Here is a 17477-nt window from a genome sequence, read left to right on the forward strand (position 1 = left end):
GAAGGGGAACAGAGGTGGGCTATTCAACAAAAGTTCATGCTAATTATCATATTTCACTACATCCCAAGTCTATTTCACACCAGATGTGTGTGTGTGTGTGTGTGATTTTTTTTTTTTTTTGGTTTGGTTTTGGATGGTTAAACATGCACCGGGTCAATATGACCCAGAAACAGCATTGCTGTTCCTGATGAACATAAAAGGAGGGTTAAGTATTTTAACCCTTGTGTGGTGTTCATATTTTTGTTAGTCATTTACTTTGTTACTTGTATTTAATTAAGCAATTCTACATTAAAACGCTTTACACATGCTTGCTTCACCTAAATTGCAAGCAATATAAACAGCTTACGTGGTTAATATTTGCCCTTTACCTTTCTTATGTTACATTTCTTTCAAAAAGTGCCTCTCTTTTTTTATTAGTTTTTTAATAAAATGTAAAAGAAAATGAATTAAACTCGAGATATGAGTAGAAAATTTGTTTAGTTTCAAATTTACAAATGAAGCAATGTTTATTAGCCCTTGGCCAAACATACTGTATGTAATATAAATGTGTAGGGGGGGGGGGGGGGGGGGGTGTACAGTGTGTTTATCAAAAATGTGTTTTGATATATGTTTTTCACAAAAAATGAGCCAATGCCAATGAGTTTGAGTTAGAAATATATATTTTTTAGTATCATTTGATGAAAAATGAAAAATGAACACCACACAAGGGATAAATGTAAAAAAGTGTATTTATCAGTATCAGAACTGAAAACGATGGATCGGTTCATCCCTAGATGCTTTATTAAATTCAAATCTATTCAGAACATCAAAATCATAATTTCATATTCGCTGATCAAGTACAGTTACAGACGCTACACACACACACACATATCATCTGCATTGCTAACACTTCCAAAATAACAAGCCTGGCCGTCAGATCAGCATTTGCATTACCAAGTAGCTTTTCGTTTTTTGTTTTTTTTTTTCTTTTCTTTTTTTTTTACATAACATCTGACAAAAGACGCTTTGATCCGGGCGAATAAAACAGCAGCGGGTGAAAGACTCACATAGAGGATGGGGATGATGGAGGGGTCACTCCTGCGTATGATGTTGGGCACGTACTCCGCCTTCGGAACCTTGGATGAAATCAGCTACACAAAGAACAAGAGAGGAACACGACCCCAATCAATGAGCCGGCCTGCGGTCTGCAGAGGAGCTGCTGCAATTAAGGAGGCTTTCAGTTCAAAGGGAGGACATGCTTATGGGTCTTCTGCTTTACACATCAGCGTTTAGAAGACGTCTGAGTCGAGGAGCGGCTCTGTAACTTGTTACACGGAGATCTGAAGATCAAGGGAGTCTGAAATTAGACCTGTAGCTTATTGTAGGTGGTAGAAATGAGTTACAGTAGTGATGAGATTCATGTTTAGAGTTCTATTCTATTCTATTGCCAATACTGCTCTATATAGATGAGCTGTAGACAAAATTCAATTATTAGATGTGTCATATACAGCTCTGGAAAAAAAAATAAGAGACCACTTAAAAATGATGAGTTTCTTTGATTTTACCAAATTAAAAAACTCTGGAATATAATCAAGAGGAAGATGGATGATCACAATCCATCAAACCAAACTGAACTGCTTATGAATTTTTGCACCAGGAGTAAAGCAGCATAAAGTTATCCAAAAGCAGTGTGTAAGACTGGTGGAGGAGAACATGATGCCAAGATGCATGCCAAAAAAAACTGATTAAAAACCAGGGTTATTCCACCAAATATTGATTTCTGAACTCTTAAAACTTTATGAATATGAACTTGTTTTCGCATAATTTGAGGTCTGAAAGCTCTGCATCTTTTTTGTTATTTCAGCCATTTCTCATTTTCTGCAAATAATAAATGCTCTAAATGACAATATTTTTATTTGGAATTTGGGAGAAATGTTGTCTGTTGTTTATAGAATAAAACAGCAATGTTCATTTTACTCAAACATAAACCTATAAATAGCAAAATCAGAGAAACTGATTCAGAAACTGAAGTGGTCTCTTAATTTTTTTCCAGAGTTAAATAATGACTTTTATTGTTATATATTGTTATACATTTTCCATTAAAACATTTTTACTTTTTCTGTAAAGTTGCCATTTCCAGATAAGAGGTTTTTGCAACAACTACAAAACTTTTCGGATCACTGAACAGTATAGCAAAATTCATTCTTTTATTTATCTTTAGTTAGCACCAAGGTTTGTGTCTTTGTTACACTGCATATATTTGATCCGGTTTGATTTGGTTTCACACTGCAGTTTAGTTCAAAGCAGACTAAAGAACTTTTCTACGTCCTGCCGTCATCAGCAGCTATGTGGGTGGAGTCTCTTTATACTTCATATTCATTGGCCTGTAGCTGCTACTAAACCCAGCTAGCACTGCTGGAGCAATATTAGCATTATCCGCTACCTGTGCTAAGTATTTCAGGATTAGGAGGTCAGGATTATCAGACTGTAGCCTTTTTTGTTGAGAATAACAGTTTTGTTTACTTAGCTTAGCTTTAGAGGTCTCGCCACCATGGAAAACATGGTGACACCCCTGTTCCTTACTAGTGTCACATAATCCTTATAATCCGGTGCGCCTTGTGTATAAAAATAGACCAGAAACTACGCGTTCATTGCTGGTGCGCCTTATAATCCAGTGTTATAGTAAATAAATCAATTTCCAGTGTAAGCTTGTGTGTTTGTACTGCTGCATGACATGCCTGCTTGCCAAGGTAAGAGACAGATTTCTGCACAATACCAAATTTAATTCTGTGATTTGTTTAAAGCAGGGCCAAAGAGTCTAAAAGCGGAGAGGGTGCGCATTTCTAGCGCAGAAAAACGGGCCAAAGAGTCTAAAAGCGGAGAGAGTGCGCATTTCTAGCGCAGAAAAACGGGCCAAAGAGTCTAAAAGTGGAGAGAGTGCGCATTTCTAGCGCAGAAAAACGGGCCAAAGAGTCTAAAAGTGGAGAGAGTGCGCATTTCTAGCGCAGAAAAACGGGCCAAAGAGTCTAAAAGCGGAGAGGGTGTGCATTTCTAGTACAGAAAAACAGGCCAAAGAGTATAAAAGCGGAGAGGGTGCTCATTTCTAGTGCAGAAAAACAGGCCAAAGAGTCTAAAAGCGGAGAGAGTGCGCATTTCTAGCATAGAAAAACAGGCCAAAGAGTATAAAAGCGGAGAGGGTGAGCATTTCTAGTGCAGAAAAACAGGCCTAAAAGAGTCTAAAAGCGGAGAGAGTGCGCAGTTGTACGGTAGAAAAATGGGCCAAAGAGTCTAAAAGCGAAGAGGGTGTGCATTTCTAAAAGGGGCGAGAGTGTTCAGTTGTTCCGCAGAAAAAGGGCAAATCAGTGTAAAAGTTGCCATAATTAAGGAGTTTAATATTAAGAGACATCATGAAATTAAACATTAATTTGAAAAATCTTAGTTTACACAACACTGTTAAAGATAGATAAAGATAGTAAGTCAAGTAAAATGGTGTGTAAATGAAAGTAATCAGGAAAATGTATTATTTAAAGTGGTATATTTCATTATTTGTTTTATTACTTGGACTTCAAATATATTTCTAGTTCTGGCCCCCAACAAAAAAAGTTTGGACACCCCTGGTTTAAAGTCTATCTCAACTTCCTGTAAATGGTCTGAAAGTCCAAACCAGCTAGAAAGTGTTTAATACTGCGTATGAACCATGGTTCAGTAGATCCGATTGGACCCCTGGCATTGCCCCTTCCCTCTGTACCGCCTCCTTGTTTGCTAGAACAGCAAATTCAAAATGAACTAAATACAATAAATACAGATATATGTTTGTAATTATTTTGTATTGTGTATGTTGGCTACATTTAAGCTCTGTAATGCTTGTGATTGGACGGTGTGTTCACCATGATTTTTGGAGGTATGAAGTCGTCGCCCTCGCAGGCTAACCGCTCCAGCTCCTTCTCTTTCTCCCAGTCCACATCATCATACTCCCCCTCATCCAGAGTACCGGAGGACGCCTGCAGGTCCCCACCTGAGACACACACACACACACACACACACACACAATACACACACAAATATAACAGCATTATGACAGTGACAATTTTTTTAAAAGATTGCCACCAGAAGTAATACTACTGTACTTATAATGAACAGACAGACAGATTAAAAACACTCTCAAAAAGCTTGTTAATAAACACATTTTTGGTATTTTGCATTTTGACACACTTTTGTGTCAAGTTGTGTGTTAAGTGTGTATTAAAAATAACACAAAATGTGTTGTTTTTGGTCATTAACACTGTTTTGAGAGTGTAGAGCAGCATATATAAATGATGTGTGGTCACAGTAACACACATACACACCCTAGTAAGAACTGGTGTGTGTGTGTTTGCGTGCGTGTGTGGTAGTGAAAGAGGTAGAGAGGCTCCCGTGTGCATGGATGTGTATGTATGTGCAAATTCCCAGATATGACAAAAGTCATGGGACAGGAACTGACAGGAATCCTCATCTGTTCGCATGGACAATTCTAGCCAGGTGTTGCTGGTCACGATCATTACCACACGGCACCCACTATTAGGCCTCGTTCCTTCTATTTGCCATGAGTGTGCTGGTCAATCTCACTCACTAGATAACACCTCACAAGTTATGCAGGTGTGGATGATCCATATCCAAGCCATATAATAAAATACGACTTCAAGGGCAGTTAGCAAGGGGCTGTCCCATAACTTTTGACTTGTCACAGTGTGTGTATATATATATGTGTGTGTGTGTGTGTGTTTTCTACTGTATTTGTGAACTGTGGGTGTGTGTCTTTGTATGTGTGTGTGTATCTGTGTGTGTGTTCGACTGTATTTGTAAATTAGGTGTGTACTGTATTTGTGTGTATGTCTGTGTGTGTATGTGTGTATCTGTGCATATATGTGTGTGTTTGTGTATGTATACGTGTGTGTGTATTGCGTGTATTGTGAATTGTGTGTGTATTTGTGCATGTATGTGCATGTATGTGTGTGTTTGTGTATGTATGTTTGTATGTGTTTTCTGTGTGTGTATTTGCATGTATGTGTGTGTTTGTGTATGTATGTCTGTGTGTATTTGTGAATTGTGTGTGTATGTGTGTGTATTTGTGCATATATGTGTGCGTTTGTGTATGTATGTCTGTGTGTATTTGTGAATTGTGTGTGTATGTGTGTGTATTTGTGCATATATGTGTGCGTTTGTGTATGTATGTCTGTGTGTATTTGTGAATTGTGTGTGTATGTGTGTGTATTTGTGCATATATGTGTGCGTTTGTGTATGTATGTCTGTGTGTATTTGTGAATTGTGTGTGTATGTGTGTGTATTTGTGCATATATGTGTGTGTGTGTTTGTGTATGTATGTTTGTATGTGTTTTCTGTGTGTGTATTTGCGTGTATGTGTGTGCTCTGTTTTCTAATGTATTTGTGTATATTTGTGTATAGTGTGTGTGTATTTGCGTGTGTGTGTATTTGTGTGTGTGTGTTTACTTTGGGTGTGTCATTTGTGAGTGTGTGTATGTTTCTGTGCATGTGTTTTTGCGTGTGTGTTTTTCTGTGTGTGAGCATTTATGTGTGTGTGTTTTTGCGTGTGTGTTTTTCTGTGTGTGAGCATTTATGTGTGTGTGTTTTTGCGTGTGTGTTTTTCTGTGTGTGAGCATTTATGTGTGTGTGTTTTTGCGTGTGTGTAATTGTGCATATATATGTGTTTGTGTGTGTGTGTTTGTTTTTGTGTATGTGTGAGTATTTGTGCATATATGTTGGGGTGTATATATGTGTGTTTTTGTGTGTGTTTGTGGGTGTGTATTGTACTTGAGTGTGTGTTTTGTGTATGTGTGTATATGTGTGTGTGTGTATGTGTTCTACTGTACTGTATTTCTACTGTATTTATGTTTGTGTATTGTGTGTGTATGTGTGTATATGTGTGTGTGTGTGTGTGTGTGTGTGTAGACTCACTGTCTCTGGAGTCATGGATTGGGTCAGGCTTGATGGGGGTGGGATCACTCCAGGAGCGACTGAAGCTCTTCGCTTTGCGATCGGCGAATGCTAATAATGGAGTGGAGGAGGACAGCATCACACACACTGCCCTTCAGCGCACACACACACACACACATACACACACACACACAAACAATCCTCCTCTCACACACATCACTCAGCCGGCAGTATCTCGCTGTTGTCAGTGTGATTACTGGAGTGATGTGCCCTGATAGGCTCTTCTATCAAACTGTCAGGCTTTTCAATCAGCTGTATGGAATTTAGCGTAAAACTCTGCGTTCAGTCGGATGCCAGAAAAAGAAACTATGAGCATAATGATGATCGTCGCTGTCATATCAGATTTAGCATTTTGCATCAGTGTGACCCTCTCAAATTGTCCAAAATCATTGACATATACACCTATCGAAAGCGCAGTGACTCGGTTCCTACACATCAGCTCACAGACGCAGCCTTGTGCTGATCAACATCAACCTAGGAGTGATGAGGAGAAAGAGCACCATCTGCCCACCCAGAGACAGCAAGGCCAATTGTTATCTCTTGGACTCTGGCTGCTGATGGCAAGCAGCATGACCAGGATTCAAACCAGCGATCTCCTGATCTTTGTTCTATAATTACAGAGTAGTTGTGTTGTAGTTCTGTTGAGCTGGTATAAGATGATCAGACCCTGCAGCAGTGCTGCTGGAGTTTTTAAACACCTCAGTATCATTTGTGTTCTACATGTTTTTATAATCAATCAATCAATCAACCTTTATTTTCACTCGGGAAGAAACATTGAGGGTGACCCTCATTTACAATGTCGCCGAGCCTTTCTAACATCAAAGGGATTGAACACATTGATAATTTAGAAATAATAAGAAATAAAATAGTAAAAAAAAAAAAATAAAAAAAAAAATAAAAGTACGCGTTTTAAATCAACATTTAATAAAAATATATATGTAAAACAGAAAATTCTAAAATACCTTAAAAAAAAAACTAATTTGACATAAAAATTAAAAAATGTATAAAATATAAAATAAGTAAATAGATAATAGTAAAAGTAAAGTAAATATTAAAAATAATAATGGTAGATAGTGCTTGGTCCCCAATGATTGCCACCAGCAACTTAATATAAATCTAAATCTAATAAATTTAATTAAATAAAGCAGTCGCTACTCTTTATTAGCAGCTATGTTTAGACTATTTGCTCAATCAACCTGATAAAAAAAAGTGATTCAAACATTTTTATTTTAAGCTGGAATTTTTACAGAGTATGGAAATTTAGTGTGACTGGCAGCAAAAGCCTAACAAAGTTTTATTGAGTTTATTGGGTTACTAAAGTAAAGCTAGATAAGTAAACACAACAGTAATTTCTAATAAAATATTTTTTTCTCTCAAGCGAGCACTGGATGTTAATCCACACAGATTTATCTCCTGCGAACTGTTTATTTGGGCGAGTAAAGTGCTACAATTGAATATACTTGCCTCTGAACGGCGAAAGAGTTAGCGCTTAGCACAGTTAGCGGCTAAAGCTAATGCTGCTTCAGCAGTGCTAGCCGGGGTTAACAGCAGGCTACAGGCCAAAAATACCTCTGAACAGCGAAAGAGTTACCGCTTAGCACTGTTAGCGGTTAATGCTAATACTGCTCCAGCCTTGGTGCTGGAGAAACTTTATTAAAACGGATTGGCTTTATTTTTTAATTCAGAATAACTCATTAACCCTCCATGATGCACAATAATGGCACACTCATCAAATAAAAAATAAAAACTATCCCTGATTAGGTTGCCATTTTGGAAACAGAAAGTTTTGATATGACAGCGACGTTATGCTTGAAAATAAATCATCAGCCTCAGGGATTTATTTTCTAAATTGCTGCTATTAAGCAACAGGTAAATAGCAAAACAACAATACAGATGGGGTTGAATATCATACAGTAGAGATGGCATTATACAATTTGTATAAAAACCTTTATTATCAGCGGATATCTGTGTCAATATTTCTGCTTTTCCAAAAATGAGCAGGCTTTAAAATGAGCATATCAACAGCACACTGCATAGTGTTTAATTGTTTATTTGTAAAGAGGATCAAATCAAATTAAATAAAAAAATAATAATTACCAGTATTTTCTGCTGATATCAGCCTTTAACACAGATAGCCACAGATGCATATATGCCATTTCTACCATACCCACGCCTCATTAACTCTTATACACTGTGAAATAAGTGTGACTCACTCTGAGCCTTCATTCTCCTGCTGCCCACCATCCTCAGATGCTTCCGGAAGTTTCTGAGGGCAGGAAAGATCGGGTGGATCAGAGAGAGAGAGAGGATTAGGATAAGAGAGGAAAGTAAGAGGCAGGGAAACAAACAGAAAGACAGAGGAAGAAGAACTTTTTAGAAATATAAAAAAAACACTAACAGTGATTCATATCTGATACATATATATCTGATGATGAATACTAGGGGCAGAGTGTTTGAAGTTACGCAGCAGGATCATACTTGTGTTTAAGCTTAAAAATAAATTAATATGATTTGATAACAACCTACAGTGTTTTTACATGTGAAAATCTGCGCCCAAGCCGAAAAACGTTAATGTGTTTTATGGTCGGTTTGCTTTTCTAGGTGTTGTGCCGGATTCTGCACACCTGCCAGAATTCAACCTGCGGATACCCAGTAAATCAAACTGTTATCAAATGACACCATGCAATCTTTGAAGGAAACATTCCATTCAATTAATTTTATAAGCATCAAGTGATATTACTTGTGTTAGAGGAAAGGATGTCAAACTTTGAAAATTGTCTATTTAGTTGTGTATAAACCAGATTTTGCAGTTCTATAAAACTAACAATAAATGACACCATGAAATCTTTAAAGAACACTGCACACCAAAAAAATAGCCAGATTTTATCAGGGCACTGGTTCTTTTTCTTCTTCTATTGTTTAATGGTTGATGATAGTTTGCCTACAATTCCTGGTATTGGTCCAAAAGTCTGAATCATCTAAACTCGGTTCTTTGATCTGGATTATGGACCTCCAGATCCGGTCTCCCAGCCCTAGCTCACAAACATACTGACCAGCATTTCTCTGTAAGCGCTTTTCCACCAGCATGGAATCAGCACCGTTTTGGTTTGTGAGCCTAATTTTGAATTATTTGCCATGTTTTCACCAAAAAAAAAGTAGGTTCCGGAACCAGGAACGTTTGTTCACAGCAGGAACCGAAGACCACAATGTTTTTCATCGCAAACCGTGTTCACCACCACTGTGCAATGCCCTCTGTTGATGATATATGATGTGATGCTTTGACAATTCCACTTAAACTGGTGGTAATGTTGACTAGTTCACTGAAAGGCACCATGGCACCAGAACTAGAGTTCTTTTGGTGGTCCTTTTTAATCCCTACTTTCTCACATTTATTTTCATTCATATTCAGCTACAGTAAATGCCAATCACTTGGAACAAACTTCTGGTATACCACACCTCCTGGCAACTCTCTTAAACAGCCAACAACTATACCAAAGTAACACCTAGCAACTTACCAAGCTACAGTATAGCAGCACTGTTCTGGTTCGCAAATGTAATTTTTGGTACGTTTACACCAACAAAAGTAGGTTCCGCAGCCAGAAACCAAAGAATACTAGGATCTTCAGTGTGAAACATGACAACATCTGTTCACCACGACTGTCCACCACCCTCTGTTAATAATGTATAATGTGACGTTTTGACGGTTCCACTAAAACTGGTGGAAACGCGGGCTGGTTAATCTACAGTTACAGTAGATATACAACTAAACAGCTGCATGATGTGGCTGCACACAAAGATTTCGTCAGGTTTCAGCACAGCACTGCTTCTTTTTCTTCTTCTATTGTTTAATGGTTGATGATAATGTGCCTGCAATTCCTGGTATTGGTCAGAAAGGCTGAATCATCTAAAATAGGTCCTTTGATCTGAATCATGAACCTCCAAGCTCTAACTCACAACCATACTGATCAGCATTCCTCCTTCCTGTTAGCGCTTTTCCACTGATGTGGAATCAGTACCGTTCTAGTTCGTGAACCTAATTTTGAATCGTTTGCCACATTTCCACCAAGAAAATTAGGTTCCGGAACCAGGAACACTTGTTCACAGCGGGAACCAAAGAATGTATGATGTGACATTTTGACGGTTCCACTAAAACAGGTGGAAATGTGGGCCGGTTCACTGAAAAGCACCACGGTTCTTATAAGCCAAACAAACTGGTTCAATAACCAGAGTTCTTTTGGTGGAAAAGAGCTGTGTTTTTCATTTTTGATCCCTTCTTTTTCCTTTTACTCCCATTCATATTCAGCTACAGCAAGTGCCAATCACCATTAACAACCAAAAGCTCTACCACACTAACACCTAGCAACTTAGCAAGCTACAGAAAGCTACTATACCAACGAGAAATCGCCAGTGTTCTGTTTTGCAAACCTTATTTTGAACCATTTGCCGCATTTCCACCAACAAAAGTTGGTGAAAACGTTTTTTTGAGGTGGAAACTGAATTTTGAACCGTTTGCTACGTTTCCACCAACAAAAGTAGGTTCTGGAACCAGGAACACTTGTTCACAGCGGGAACCAAAGAATGTATGATGTGACGTTTTGACGGTTCCACTAAAACTGGAGTAAAAGTGTATAAGCCAAACAAACTGGTTTAATAACCAGAGTTCTTTTGGTGGAAAAGCGCTATGTGTGTCATTTTTTCCCTTCTTTTTCCCATTTACTCCCATTCAAATTCATCTATAGCAAGTGCCAATCACACTTAACAACCAACAGCTATACCACACCAACACCTAGCAACTTAGCAAGCTACAGAAAGTTATACCAAAGCTATACCAACGAGAAACCGGCACTCTTCTGATTTGCAAACCTCATTTTGAACCATTTGCCGCGTTTCCACCAACAAAAGTCTGTTCAGGAACCAGGAACATTCGTTTGCAGTGGAAACTGAAGAATACTTGGTTCTTCAGTGTGAAATGTGACAACATCTGTTCACCACCACTGTCCAGCGCCCTCTGTTAATAACGTATGATGTGACGTTTTGGCGGTTCCTCTAAAACTGGTGGAAAAGTGCTCTGAGTGGTTGTTTTTCTGCTCCAGTAGCAGCTCTATGAAAACCCCACAATGCTGTAGTGCAGAGTAACGTTCACCATCGATCGCTGAAGACGAGTCCAAACTCATCCCCCTCTCCACACGTCTTCACTCCACGTCCTGCTGAACAGCCTTTCTTCAGGAACGCTGGCTGTCAGGTGTAAAACACACCCATACACACTCAAAACACACACACAGCTCTACATGCACAGTCGTGATCTCAATCTCGTCCACTCCCCCCGACTAGTCTTCATTTCCACGCTCTACAGCGCTGCTCTTCACTCAGCATTGTGTCGCCATGGAGACGCGTTGTGTTTTACTCAGAGAGGGTGAGTACAGTACGAACAGAGGCTGGCCTGTCCTCAACTCAACCATCTGCAGGCCAGTAGAGCGGAGTACACACTAGGCCTGGACTGTACATTACATGGTGTTCAATGCTGGGTTGTATACAGCTCTGGAAAAAAAACTTTTCTTTGATTTTACCAAATTAAAAACCTCTGGAATATAATCAAGAGGAAGATGGATGATCACAAACCATCAAACCAAACTGAACTGCTTATGAATTTTTGCACCAGGAGTCAGGGGCGTAGCAGCAAATTTTGGGCCCTGTACACTCTCAGTGTCAGTGGGCCCCTATCCATGCCAGTACACAAGGAACATGATTTTCATGGGCCCCTCCCCCTACTTGGGCCCTGGGTAGTCAGGTACACTTTTCCCCCCACTACCACGCCCGTGCCAGGAGTAAAGCAGCATAAAGATATCCAAAAGCATTTATGATTTTTGGGGGGGAATTTGGGAGAAATGTATAGAATAAAACAACAATCTTCATTTTACTCAAACATAAACCTATAAATAGCAAAATCAGAGAAACTGATTCAGAAACTGAAGTGGCCTCTTATTTTTTCCAGAGCTTTATATACTAAACTCCCTGGCCAAAATAAAATGTGTTCAAAAACGTAAGAGCCTCCCATTGTATAATTACTGCATGGGTGATTATAATATTTCAGCTGGCAACAAGTTAGTTAACACAAACTGATGCAGGGAGTAGCTTCTCATTTGTCACCCTGCATTCACAATGGAAAGAGACAAAGTGACAGGCAACCATTTATTTCCTATGGCAATGGCATCTTTGTTTCCACGAGACATGAGAAGCAGGAAGCGACAATATGGCAGAATGACAAGAAACACGGAGTTGAAATGTTCTCAACTTTATGCAAACTTTGTAGTCAGTGGGGAAAACATAATGAAATCTTAAATGATGTGATCAGTAATCACTTATTGCAACGTATTGTGAAATAAAATCATAAAACAACAACACTAGAACTCAGAGATATGTTTAATAGTGAAAGTAAGAGCATTTCCACTCACACAGTGGGAAGGGAACTCAAGGGATTGAGGGACTGAAAATGAGACTTAATCCAATGTTAAGCTGAGCTAATGTTGCCATGTGGATCAGCCAGAAGTGTCTCTTCCTGTAGCTGTTTTCTCCAGTTTCTATGCATCTTTTGAAGGTCTAAAAACCAGTACAGTGCTTTGTGTAAACATGTACATTCTGCAAGAAAAAATGTAGTAATACAATCTGTTCCAGGACTTCTTTACTACAAGAAATGGCTTTGCAAATTGGCATTTTTTTATTTAATTAACATTTCCAAAGCTCAGTTTATTCCCAGTTTTTTAGTTCACTTGTTTCCCTTATAGGCCTTGTACACTGGATTTTGTACTATGTCCTGTTTTAAAGAGCTTAAATGGCAAAAATGAAGGGAAAAACTAGGTTCTAAAACTTCTATCTCTACTACAACACTCCTGAGTCAGGCCATATCGAGTAGCAAGAGTCTGCTCAAATCTCCACTCAGAGCAGACACATGCAGATGCAGAACAGGGCTCCGCTGGTCCAGAACAGCAGTTCTTTGAGCCGTTGTCAGCCGTTGTGTCTCTCTACACCTGGTGCAGAGTCAGAGCTGCAGGTGACGCAGATCTTTAGCAGCTTTAAAAGCGCCGGAGAGCCGCAGAACTTCTTAGAAGGATCTATTTCTCATTAAACGCTCTAATGAACCGGCCACAATCCCTATTTGTGACTGTAACAAAGAGCAAGAGTGTTCAAAATAGAGAGATGAGTCATGAACTGTGTGTGTGTGTGTGTGTGTGTCTGCAAGTCTGACATATTCATGGAGAGCTGCCTACAGTCTACAACAACAACAAAAAAATGAAAAGATAAAGCCTTACAAAAACCTGCAACACACTCGCAAATCACTCACTTATCACTTATAGACTCCAGACTACTTCAGTCTCTCTGTTTGTTTACCTGTCAGACCCGCTGCAACGTGGCAAGCAAACCAATCAACTGCCTAGTTTTGATTCTTGATACAAGAAGTAGATACACAGCGCTGTCTCTGTGTCTGTGTGAGTGACAGGCTGCTGCTGCCTGAGAAGCATGAGGGGGAGGGGGAGGAGTAAACACGAGGTAACCACATGGCCTCAATCCACATGGTTGGGCATGTGCTTGTAAACGTGAGCACATGTCGAAAGCTGTGCACTGAGGAGTCCAGCACAGTTTTGCAGCGCAGATATTTCCAGTTACAGCTGAATTCACTCTTTTAATTGCTTTAAAAAGAGTGCTCTGTGCTGACTAAGCACTTGATTGGTCTGGATGTGAGACAGCGTGCTGGTGGGGCGGGGCTTGAGACGTCATGGTCCCTTCAGTGTTTAATATATATCACCATATATTGTCAAAAAACATTTTTATTTGCAATGTAACATTTTTCCAATGTCGTGCAGTCCTATCATATGGTAAGCAATAATGGATGATTACAAGCCTTCAAACCAAGCTAAACTGCTTGAATTTGTGCACCAGGAGTAAAGACATAAAGTTATCCAAAAGCAGTGTGTAAGACTGGTGGAGGAGAACATGATGCCAAGATGCATGAAAACTGTGATTAAAAACCAGGGTTATTCCACCAAATATTGATTTCTGAACTCTTAAAACTTTATGAATATGAACTTGTTGTCTTTGCATTATTTGAGGTCTGAAAGCTCTGATTCTTTTTTGTTATTTCAACCATTTCTCATTTTTAAAATGTTGTCTGTACTCAAACATATATCTGTAAATAGCAAAATCAGAGCAACTGATTCAGAAACTGAAGTGGTCTCAATGCCAGTAATAATCTAGAAAAGTTATTTGCTTTTTTTGCTATTTTCTTGGGCCCCTAAAATCCTTAAAACAACCCTGGTATCTGTGCATAACTGTGAAAATAGGTGTGTATACTGTATGTGTGTATACTATCCTTTAAAACTACACAACAGCCTAGAGAGAGTTAAAAAAAAAACATCAGACACGTTCTGACAAGTACTTATACACACCTACACAACTATACAAGCACACACACACACACACACACACATACTGAACTGATCTCAGATATCCCTGATTTTTGGTACAATCGGATCATCCAGTCCTCAGATGTGGTGTCATGTATTCTCTCTGGAACAAAAGAGATTAAATGTAGTGACTCAGAAACACTGTTTCAGCCAAATAAGCACTCAGTAAAGCATCTGCTGGCACTTAGCGCTCTGCTTCAAACATTCGAACATTCACCAGCCAGAAAAAATGCCAAAAAAGGCCACTCAGGACTTTTAGTAGGCTAAATATTAGTAATCAGTGCAAAACTGAACTTATTCAGAACTGTGCAGATGTTTGGGGCATCTAATTACATGATTATACATAATTACTCTCAGTAAAAAGAGAGTTTATACTTTATACAGACTGGTGTTAAAGGGAATGTAATCCTTGCTTGTAATCACTATTAAAGCCAAAAGATCCGCCATGATCTAGTATGATGATGTATGAAATCTTTTGGCTTCACTTTTCAACCATTATTGTGCACCCCACTCTTATATATAATCTTATAACTTCAATTAGCAGGGTAAGAGCACAGTTTTGCTCAAAATTTTGCAATGCACACAACATTATGGGAGACATACCAGATTTCAAAAGAGGACAAATTGTTGGTGCACGTCTTGCTGGAGCATCTGTGATCAAGACAGCAAGTCTTTGTGATGTATCAAGAGCCACGGTATCCAGGGTAATGTCAGCATACCACCAAGAAGGACCAACCACATCCAACAGGATTAACTGTGGACGCTGTAAGAGGAAGCTGTCTGAAAGGAATGTTCTGGTGCTAACCCGGATTGTATCCAAGCCCAAAATCACGGCAGAATTCAATGTGCACCTCAACTGGTGTGGTGTTTCAGTTTCATTGTCCAACCCCTTGTATTTCCATACAACAACAACATTTTAAGCAATTAAAAATCACTTTTGATTTTTCATGAGAACATAAGAGCTCTGAGCCGTAGTTAAGACTGAACCCACACAAATCCAGCATAAATCACCCCACCCTGATCCTCCACCAGCTGAAGAGCTGAACTAAGCAGGACTCTTGAGGTCATGGCAACAGAGCTCAAGCTGTGATCTGTGAATGCCAGAGAGACACCCAGCAATTTACACATTCTGACCGGCATTTCAACACAATAACACCTTTCTGAGACTCTGAGAGCTGCTGTTATTCAGCCCTCAGTAAAAGTGTCACTGCTTTCCTCTGCTCTGGCCGGCATGTACATCGTTAGCTCTCTGTTACTGCTGAGAAGTTCTCCAGCTGTGAACAGATACGGGTTTGGCGGCAGGGCTTTGGCACTTTGGCTTCTGTTGTTTCTACATTTCAGGTTTGTGTTTGAAGCATCTACAGAGGACTATCTGAGTAAAATAGCAAAGATTTACCCATCTGTACTGTACAGATCTGCAATAGGCTTGCTAAACGAGTAAATGTACACTAGGGGCCCTATTTTAACGAGCTAATGTGCACCAGTCAATTGTGAATGCCGCAGCTGGGTTTAGGGTGTGTCGGTGTGTCTTTGTTATCGTGAAGGTGCATAAAATACACCTTGCGCAGTTTAAAATGCGAAAAAAAAACAAGTACTAATTCTCTTTAGTTAATTAATCGTGGGTGAGTTTTGGCCGTAACGTAAAATTAACCAAATCAGTGTGCCAGTTGTCATTCCCTTTAAGAGCCAGGTGAGCTCTGACTTTGGCACGTTCGTCAGCAGCTCATTATTTAAGGGAACAACAATGTTATTTGATTCTTTATTTTTCTCTGGTGTAAAACACTTTAGGTGTTGTAAAACATGATTAAACGTACTTACCTTTGATGAATAGCACACCTCCGTTCTCCCACAGCGTTCTGAGATCCAGAAATTTTAACAGCTTGTCCAAACACCCTTCAGACTGGGTGACATGGGGCATAATTTGCCCCGATAAATTGCTTTTTAGCTAGGAGGTGTGGATAACGGTGTAAAAAAGTGATTTATTAGGGCAAATTATGCCCCGTGTCACCCAGTCTGAAGGGTGTTTGGACAAACTGTTAAAATTTCTGGATCTCTGAACACTGTGGGAGAACGGAGGTGTGCTATTCATCAAAGGTAAGTACTTTTCATCATGCAGTTTTTGGAAATACTGACATGTTGTTAAAGCCAGGCTTCCAAATGGTCTGCATGCAGGTGCAGGAGTTGGACAATGAAACTGAAACACCTGATTTAAGACCACAATAATTTATTGTGGTGACGGACAGTTCTGGTGGAAACAGGAGAGTTGCAGCCGCGGTTTTATGTTTTTTGGATACGATCCGGGTTAGCACCCGAACATCCCTTTCAGACAGCTTCCTCTTACAGCATCCACAGTTAATCCTGTTGGATGTGGTTGGTCCTTCTTGGTGGTATGCTGACATTACCCTGGATACCGTGGCTCTTGATACATCAGAAAGACTTGCTGTCTTGGTCATAGATGCGCCAGCAAGACATGCGCCAACAATTTGTCCTCTTTTGAACTCTGGTATGTCACCCATAATGTTGTGTGCAGTGCAATATTTTGAGCAGAACTGTGCTCTTACCCTGCTAATTGAACCTTCACAATCTGCTCTTACTGGTGCAATAATGTGCAATTAATGAAGATTGGCCACCAGGCTGCTCCAATTTGGGTGTTTCAGTTTCATTGTCCAACCCCTGTAGTCCTGCGTCATGCAGCCATCTGCCAATGGTGCTGACACTTACAGGTTGACTTGTAACAATCTGGACAGATTTTCACAATCCATTTTACCCTTTCCAGTGTTTATGTAGGTCTTTTAGATCCTTCAAGTCACTAGTGGCTTTACTGAATTTATTCATAAGGTGCACCAGATCAAAGGCACAATGTAAATTATTGTGAAAATGAAAGGGTTTTAAGTGTGCCTTATAGTTAGAAAAATACGGTACTATGGTATCACATCATGCTTACCTCAAAGAAAATAGAGGCTGATGTATTTTCAGCTTGTAGAAAATCTGAAGGTATCTTGTCCTTGTGGACAGTTATGGACATCTCTCCTGTCCAGCTAGATGGAT

The 17477-nt window shown here is 39.4% G+C and overlaps 1 protein-coding gene across 1 annotated transcript in view; it reads right to left on the reverse strand.

Moving 5' to 3' along the window:
* Window positions 1-17477, reverse strand: part of nsmfb (NMDA receptor synaptonuclear signaling and neuronal migration factor b) — a 94189-nt gene that overhangs the window by 18284 nt on the left and 58428 nt on the right. Inside the window, exons 8-11 of the mRNA XM_022667420.2 lie at window positions 8184-8236; window positions 5932-6021; window positions 3867-3994; window positions 1047-1130 (exon numbers count right to left, since the gene is read on the reverse strand). Coding sequence (XP_022523141.2) covers window positions 1047-1130; window positions 3867-3994; window positions 5932-6021; window positions 8184-8236 — 355 coding nt within the window. The remainder of the gene's footprint in view (window positions 1-1046; window positions 1131-3866; window positions 3995-5931; window positions 6022-8183; window positions 8237-17477) is intronic.

This window comes from Astyanax mexicanus, chromosome 22 (genome assembly GCF_023375975.1).
Source record: "Astyanax mexicanus isolate ESR-SI-001 chromosome 22, AstMex3_surface, whole genome shotgun sequence".
NCBI classification, from domain to species: Eukaryota; Metazoa; Chordata; class Actinopteri; order Characiformes; family Acestrorhamphidae; genus Astyanax; species Astyanax mexicanus.